The sequence below is a fragment of the Alligator sinensis genome, unplaced genomic scaffold (assembly GCF_000455745.1).
Source record: "Alligator sinensis unplaced genomic scaffold, ASM45574v1 scaffold469_2, whole genome shotgun sequence".
In the NCBI taxonomy this organism is placed as follows: domain Eukaryota; kingdom Metazoa; phylum Chordata; order Crocodylia; family Alligatoridae; genus Alligator; species Alligator sinensis.
Window position 1 is genome coordinate 37,740 of NW_005842988.1, and position 7,907 is coordinate 45,646.

Genomic DNA, 7,907 nt, shown 5'->3' on the forward strand with positions numbered 1-7,907 from the left:
AGGGCCGTCCGCTGGCGTTCCGTCTCCTTCGCGCCGGGCCCCTGCGGACTGCAGGCCTGCACACGCACACACGTGCCCGCCCACACACACGTGCACGTGCCAGGGCCCACGCGGATAGTGGCACACACGCACAGGCACGTACCAGGCAAGTACACACATACACGTACATGCCTGAGTGCGCCCTGCTATATCAGGCAGGCACACGCAGACATGTACCACGCACACACACACCAGGGCAAACACGGTACATACTATGCAGAGGCACACGCAATCACAGGCATGGAACGTCCAGGCGCGCACGCATGCACACCTCTGGTGGGGCACTGGTGCCCAGCTGCGCCCCCCCCCCCGCCCCGCAGTGAGGGAGAGGCAGTAGCTGCAGTGCTCAGGTTTATTGAGGGAGGTGCTGGAGCGGGCGAGCGGCCCCGCATTAAGGCAGCTGTGGCTCTCGCGCTTGTGCAGGGCCTGGGTCTGGCCGAGCGCCTGCCCCCACCCGTGCCCAGGCCGGTGGAAGGGGCCGCTCCTGTGCAGACGCCGGCGCCAGGGCAGCAGCAGTGGCTCCGGCCACTCAGGCCTTGCCCGGGTCCTCCTTGAGGGTCACGGTGCGGTTGAATACCACCTGGGGAGGGGGAGAGACACTGAGCACGGCCTGGACCCCGTGGCAGGCAGTGCCCGGCAGGGCTGGCGGGGGCGAGAGGCACACGGACCTTCTCCTCCGTGCTGTCGGGATCCACCGAGAAGTAGCCCAGGCGCTCAAACTGGAACCTGTCGAAGGGCCGCGCCGCCTGCACAGAGCGGTCCACCAAGGCATCCTCCACCACCTGCAGCGAGTCCTGGGGGAAGCAGCGCACAGTGGCTGGGGCGCGGGCGCTGCTCCCCCCCTCCCCCACCGCACGGTGGCTGGAGCCCGGGCTCTGCTCCCTGCCTCCGCCACAGATGCCAAGCGCAGGGGGATGGCTTTGGCTCCTGCAGCCCAGGGCTCCCCTGCCCCAGCAGCCACCCTCCCAGGGCCCCCACCAGCTGCCGCACCCTCCCTGCCCACTCACGGGGTTGAGGTCACTTAGGAATCCGCCCGGCACCTCCGCGGGGTCCTCCGGGTTCTTGTGCAGGAAGCTACAATCAGACAGGGCTGTGTCAGCCCCGCTCGCCCCTGCTCCTGGCACCTGCTTGGTGCAGCTTCCTCCCATGGCAGGGGGAAGCGTGGACCCTAGGGTGCTCTGTCCCAGCACTGCCACGTGTGTGAAGACAGCGTGGGGCAGGTGGTACTCACAGGCGCTCATAGAGCCGAACCTCACAGACCAGCGGCTCTGACACCCAGTGGATAAAGGCCTTGGGCTTCTCCGCGGCGTCCGACCGTGTGCAGGTCACCTCCAGTTCAGTCACATGCCCGCTGGCATCCTGGGGCAGAGGGGAGCCATCAGGAGTGAGCCCCTCTCCCAGGGTGGGTGCCAGCTCCACCCCCCGCGCCTGGTGCTGAACCAGACCAGGCTGTCCAGACTCACCTTGATGATGTTCTGGACGGCGATGATGTAGCCCGTGTGTCTCAGCCCCACCGGCTGCCCGGGAGTCAGGCGCTTGTAGCCCTTCTCCAACACCTGCTGGGAAACCTGCTGCATCAGGGCTGGGCATCGCAGTCAGGCCATGGCTGTCCTGGCCTACTGGCACAGCCGCTCAGCCCCTGGGCAGCACTGGCTCCCAGCAGCCCCCAGCCGCCTGGCTCACCTCCCGGAAGTCACTCTGCTCGATGTAGAGGGTGGGCAGGAAGGGCACATGGTGGAAGCCCTTGGTCTCATCAGCTGGGAAATTGGGCACTGGGACCTCCAAAGCCTATGGAGGAGAGTGGGGGTCAGGTGGGGTGGGCAGCACTGGCATGGCGGCTTGGTCCGTGCAAAGCCCCCTACCCCATCCCCAGCAGCCTCACCTTTGCAGCTGGGAAGTTGGTAATGGTGACTCTGAGTGGGTCCAGCACAGCCATGGCACGAGGCGCCTGCTCGTTCAGCACATCCCGCACGCAGGCCTCCAGCAGGTGTGGCTCCATTGTTGCTTGGGCCACCGTCACCCCCACCTGCAGGGACACTGCATCATTACCTGCCTGCCCAGGAGGGTGGCACAGTCCTGTCCACCCCTCGCAGCACCTACCCGGGCACAGAAGTTGTTGATGGCCTCGGAAGGGAAGCCTCGGCGCCGCAGCGCTGTCAGTGTGAAGAGCCGTGGGTCGTCCCAGTCCCTACAATGGCAGCATGTGCAGTCAGTTGGAGGGCACGGCCAGTCCCAGCCCCGAGTGCTTGGCCCCAGGCCCGGGCCTGGCCCTCACCTGACAGCACCTGTCTCCACCAGCCTGATGATCTTGCGCTTGGAGACAACGGTGTAGAGGAGGTTCAGACGCCCATACTCCCACTGCACGGGGCAGTACAGGTCCAGGGCGTTGCACAACCAGAAGTAGGACGAGCGCCTGCCGGGGAACCCCATCACTGCCTGCAGCTGGCACAGCCCCTGTGCCCTCCAACCTGTGCCCTGCAGACCCCACGCAGCCAGTCTGGAGCAGCATCCCCCTGCCCCCTGGCAATGCCTGGCCTGGCCCTATAGTACCCCCGGAGCCTCCCCAGTGCCGCCCCACCTGGCCTGAAACTCCTTGGTGCAGAGCGAGTGGGTGATGTGTTCGATGGAGTCGCACAGACAGTGAGTGTAGTCATACGTGGGGTAGATGCACCTGGAAGGCAACAGGGACTGAGCGCCTGGGACCAGCGCCATGACCCATGCAACGTGCCACGCTTTGCACCACCTAGCTCCTCCCTGCCAGCCCCGCAGCCCAGGCTATGTGCCCATCCCAGCCCACCCTTGGGGAGCAGACTCTGCTCCACCTGCCAGTGCCACCCCCCCAGGCCCTAGCAGGTACCATAATGCCCCAGTCAGCCCAGGCTGACCCCAAGCCCCAACGCGTGGGACAGCCCCCGTGCCCTGATGCTAAGCCAGAAGGCAGCAGACAGCATACCAGGCATCCCCGCTGTGGTGGTGCGGTGTGTACTTGATGCGGTAGGCAACGGGGTCCATCTTCCCGTCCTCCATCACCAGCTTCATGCGAAGCGTGGCTTCGCCCTCCTCAAACTTTCCCTTGTGCATACCCTGCCAAGATGGGGGACCTCAACCACCGCCTCACCCATGGAGAGGTGTCATGGGGCAGGAGCTGGCAGTGGGGCTGCTGGCTACCGCCCCCAACATCTAGAGCAGGGGGACTGGAGCAGGTGAGGAAGGTGCTCCCAGATGCCCCAGCACAGCGCAGTACCTCGAAGAGCAGGAGCGACTCCTCTGCCGGCCGGTCCCGCCACGGCGAGGGTGGCGGGTTGTGGCCCTTGATCTCCTCCACCTTCTGATGGCAGACGTAGGCATGGCCCCTGTGGGGGGGCAGGGAGGGAGTAAGAGCCAGCTCCAGCACCGCCGCCTAGCCCACCACTGGGGTAGCTGGACAACTAGAGCCCACTGCTCCGCCTTAGATGCAGCGCATCCCACCTGCCCTGCTTGGGCCTGACCCCAACCTGCCTGCCTCCAGCTGGTGCAGCCCACCCCAGCCCCCTCCACCCAGCTCTGCCTGGGCCCAGGGTCACCTCCGGATGAGCTCCATGGCCCAGGCGTAGAGCTGGTCAAAGTAGTCAGACGCATGCGTCACCGCATATGGCTCGTAGCCTGCAGGGAGCAGAGAGCCTGTAAGCCAGCGCCCCTGCAGCACCAGGGCCCTTGCTTCCAAGTGCCAGGCTCAGCACCAGGCCTGGGGCACAGGTGGCTCTTGCCTCAGCGCTGGACCCCACACAGCAACAGAGGAGCGGGCTGGACCAGGCCAGGTCAGCAGCACCTTCCCCAACCACCCACCCCAGATCTGCAGGGCCTGGCTCACAGCTCAGAGCCCTGCTCCTGCCCTCCAGCCCTGCCAGGCACACCCCTGCAGCAGCTCCTGCGCCCCAGTGCTGCCCCTCCCTCCCTGTGGTGCTCCACAGCCCCGTGCCCTGTACCCAGCCACTCGACCATCTCCCGGATGGCCGTGAAGTACTTCTCCTCCTCCTTCTCGGGGTTGGTGTCGTCATAGCGCAGGAAGCAGATGCCGTCGTTGGCCTGGGGAGGGGCACGGCCTGGTCAACCCTGCATAGCCCCCTGCGCCAGCGCCCTGCCCCCTGCCGCTTCCCGGAGCCACTCAGCACAGGGGGCAGGACCCAGATGGCATGTGCAACAGGTGCCAGGCCAGAGGGCCTCACCTTGGCATAGCCGAAGTTGAAGTTGATGGCCTTGGCGTGACCGATGTGCAGGATGCCATTGGGCTCTGGTGGGAACCGCGTCCGCACCTGTGGGAGACCCAGCTATCAGTGCCCTCCACCTGAGAGCAGCCCCCAACCCCCAAGCTCTTACCCGGGCTGGCTATATCCCCAAGCTCAGCACCACCGCCAGGGTCCTCCCTGGTGAGCCAGAGGGTGCTTGGCCCTCGGGGAGGTAAGGAACAGCATTCAGGGGCCAGCTGCCAGGGCAGGGAGCATGGGACCAGGTCCCTCTGCAGGTTCTGGCCAGCAGCCCAGTGAGAGGAGGCATCTCAGAGCCTGGGAGAAGACGGGGGAAATCTCCCTGCCTGGCATGACCCTAGTGCTGCCCCGCCTTGCCGTAGGGAGTGGAGGCGTCCGAGAGGCTGGACAGGTGTTGCTCTGGGATGATCTAGGTGCACTGGTGCCGGTGGCTCTATTGTGCAAACTCCCAGGCTTCTGGGCTGTGCTGGTTGTCCCCCCACCTGCTTTCTGCTCCATGTGTCGGGGGTTTCTAAGCCTCCCCCAGAGGCACTGGTGCTGCTGCAGCCCAGGCTGGGGATGGGGGCTGGGCTGTGCCAATGCTCCTGCTGGCACCAACCGCGCAGGGTCCTGCTCCTACGCTCAGGCTCAGCCCCACAATGCACTGGGGCAGGAAGGGATTTCCCCCCTGCTCAAACTGGTATGTACTGGGGGATTTTGCCTTCCTCTGCAGCAGGGGCATGGCCTCAGTCTGGGCTGTATACTGACAACCTTGTACAGGAACAGGATGTTGGCGGCTGTGGCCCGTTTTCCGGTGGCAAGGGTGGAGGCGATGCCTGGGGCTGTCAGGGCAACTGTGTCATGTGGATCAGAGGTTGCACACGGGATTTGTCTGGGCTGGTTTGGATAGGGCTGATCCTGCCTCCGGCAGGGCTGCAACTGGATGTGACCCCTGCAGGTCCCTGGCCGCCCCACTGCTCTGTGAATCTATGATTTGGTGGCAGGGCTGACCCACCTGCCCGCCGGTGATCTCTAGGTGCTGCTTCAGCAGGGCCATGGTGTGAGGCGTGGTCACGTAGCCGTCTGCCTTGTAGTTCTCGCCTAGGGAAGCAGGAGGCTGAGTGGGCAGGGCAGGACCCCAATGCCCCAGGAGCTGCCCAGCCACCCTGATGATGTAACCCCGGCCCTGCACTCACCCGGCTTGTGAAACTTGAGGGCCTCGCCACGTAGCTGCTCCATGAGCGACCGCTCCTCCAGGCTCTCAGCCCCTGCAGGGGGGAAACGAGGCTTCTTAGGGTGGGGGGAGCTGGACTGAGCCCCTGCCCCCACCCAGGACAAGTGGCATCCCGGCTGATGGGGCAGACAGGCCAGTCTCTGGGATGCGCAGACCCCCACAGGGAGGAGAGCAGCAAGCCCTGACCTGCCAGTGCTGCCCCCCTCCCCCTGCCTAAGGCACAGCCAGGCCCACTGAGTCTGCCTCACCGCCAGCCCCGGGGCAGAGGCCACTCACCATTCACCACTACGGCTGCCTTACGCCTCTTCTCCACCTCGGCTGGCTTGGCCTTGTCAGCCTGCGGGGACAGGGAGCAGCATCAGCGCTGTGGGGCTTCCCATCACTACCCACCGCAAAGCTGCCCCCGCCAGCTGCCCGCAGCATAGGCTGGCCAGCTCCCACGGCCATGGGAGCCCCTTTCTGGGCAGGGCTGCCCAGCATGAAGCTGGGAGCTCCTGCCCCACCGGAGCACCAGAACTCCCTGCCGGCCACGGCACGGTCTGCGGGGGCTGTGACACCCAAGGGCAGCTGGGAGAAGGGGCCGCAGCAGCACAGCCAGTCACATGAGGAGCTTGTTGGGAGGCACACAGGAAATGTCAACCGCTGCCAGCCCCCCCCCAGCCCCACGATGTCATGCACAGCCACAGAAAAGCAGCTGTCACTGCATGGCTCAAAGCCTGAGCCCACCCACCGTCCCCCACTACCTTTGGCTTCTTCTCCAGGTCAGCCTCCGTCTTTGGGCCCAGCAAGTGCAGCACCTGCCAGGGAAGGGGGCTGAGTGTGGAGGGATGGGCAGGGTAGCAGGGCACCCACCCCAGTGCCCCTGGGTCCTGCCCTCTACACCTGGACATGGCATCTGGGCCCTCCCAGGCAGCACTGTCCACCCCAGCCCTAACACCAGCCCACCTGCAAGTCCACCTCGTTCTTGATGATCTTCCCGTCCGCCCACTTCAGCCTGCTGCGTGCCTCCCCTGCGAGCAACAGAAGGCAACTGTGTTGGGCACTCACTTGGGGGCTCCCCGCCAACAGGCCCCGGGACACATGCCAGCCCCTTTAGACAAGGGTCATGGCCTGTCTGGCACAGCCCAGGAACATGGACATGGACACAGGCACAGCCACCCACAAGCACTGGCCCTGCCCACCCGAGGATGGTGTGCAGAAACTCTGGGGGGCACAGCCAGGTCCCTCTGCCACAGCCCATTGTCTGCACCAGGGCCCCGTGGCACTCCCTGGGGCAGCAACAGCATCTCCAGCAGGGCACGGCTTGGCCATGGGACAGGCGGACTGCATGGGCCCAGCTAAGGCCCCAGGGCCAAGGAGCTGATTGGACGGGCCAGGCGAACCCCCAGGGCAGGGGCAGCCCGGTGCCACGGCACTGTATCGCAGCGACTGGGAGAACAGGTCAGGGCAGGGGCACATGAGGGTGGCTGAGGACATGGGCCGGGGAGGGGACGCAGACCGAGGGGCACAGTGTGCAGGGCGCTGGTGAACGGCCGTGGCCGGGAGGGGACACAGCATGGAGGTGCAGGCTCCACAACCGGCTCTGCCTGCCTTCGCACTCACCCATCAGCAGCCCCATGTTGAAGCGATAGCGCTCGGCCAGCAGCTCCGCACGGTGCTTGCTGATGGCAGCCTCCACCTAGAGACAGGCAGGGTCTGTCAGGGCCGGGCTGCGAGCTGCTCCCTGGCACCCGCAGGTGCCCACCGTCATCTGCCACAAGGCGCTCCGGCTCCCCAGGGCCGGGCAGAGCAGCCCGACAGCAGGAACTGCCCTGGCAGCTTGGACAGGGCTGGGCCCCCCGACACTGGCACTGCCCGCCGTGCGCCCGTGCTCACCGCCTCCTCTATCTGCTCGGGGGTCACAGCCACGCCCACGCCGCAGGCGCGCTCGAAGTCAGCCACGTCGATGGGGTCGAGCGGGTGGCTCTTCACGTAGTCCAGCGCGGCTGGGGGGAGCGGGGCCAGGCCAGGTCAGCGGGTGGCAGGCAGCTGCCCCAGGGGCAGGAAACCCCTGGCACCCGGGCTCCCTCCGGAGCCCGGCCCTGCCCAGCAGCCCTCAACCACGGAGCTGCTGCCTGCAGTCTCCAGCCCCTTCCCCTGCCCTGGGCTCCTCTGCACGAGCGCAGGGGCACGGTGCCAGCCAAGACCCAGAGCCGTGGCTCGCGAGGTCGGTCCCTGCTCCCGCTCCTCAGCCAACGGACCCGCGAGTGCCTGCGCCGACCGGAGCCGGGCCAGGGCGAGCGCCGGGGACCGGCCGCAGCCCCAGTGCAGCTGGGCAAAGGGGGGGACGGGGCAGGGGAGGGTGGGGGCGCACCGCTGAGCTGCAGGTCCGTGACGATCTTCTTGCTGGTGACGCAGCCCACCAGGAAGCC

The 7,907-nt window shown here is 66.4% G+C and overlaps 1 protein-coding gene across 1 annotated transcript in view; it reads right to left on the minus strand.

The window, feature by feature from the left end:
* Positions 1–358: 358 nt before the first annotated feature.
* The window catches only part of QARS (glutaminyl-tRNA synthetase), a 10,228-nt gene continuing 2,679 nt past the window's right edge, over positions 359–7,907 (minus strand). The window contains exons 3-25 of the mRNA XM_006036627.2: positions 7,850–7,906; positions 7,372–7,481; positions 7,099–7,174; positions 6,442–6,506; positions 6,240–6,293; positions 5,773–5,833; positions 5,459–5,530; positions 5,278–5,363; positions 4,245–4,331; positions 4,005–4,104; positions 3,603–3,681; positions 3,284–3,392; positions 2,993–3,123; positions 2,618–2,710; positions 2,315–2,452; positions 2,140–2,227; positions 1,922–2,065; positions 1,723–1,827; positions 1,503–1,595; positions 1,271–1,398; positions 1,047–1,113; positions 708–833; positions 359–619 (exon numbers count right to left, since the gene is read on the minus strand). Of these exons, the coding sequence (XP_006036689.1) occupies positions 569–619; positions 708–833; positions 1,047–1,113; positions 1,271–1,398; positions 1,503–1,595; positions 1,723–1,827; positions 1,922–2,065; positions 2,140–2,227; positions 2,315–2,452; positions 2,618–2,710; positions 2,993–3,123; positions 3,284–3,392; positions 3,603–3,681; positions 4,005–4,104; positions 4,245–4,331; positions 5,278–5,363; positions 5,459–5,530; positions 5,773–5,833; positions 6,240–6,293; positions 6,442–6,506; positions 7,099–7,174; positions 7,372–7,481; positions 7,850–7,906 (2,120 nt within the window). The 3' untranslated portion in view covers positions 359–568. The remainder of the gene's footprint in view (positions 620–707; positions 834–1,046; positions 1,114–1,270; positions 1,399–1,502; positions 1,596–1,722; positions 1,828–1,921; positions 2,066–2,139; positions 2,228–2,314; positions 2,453–2,617; positions 2,711–2,992; positions 3,124–3,283; positions 3,393–3,602; positions 3,682–4,004; positions 4,105–4,244; positions 4,332–5,277; positions 5,364–5,458; positions 5,531–5,772; positions 5,834–6,239; positions 6,294–6,441; positions 6,507–7,098; positions 7,175–7,371; positions 7,482–7,849; position 7,907) is intronic.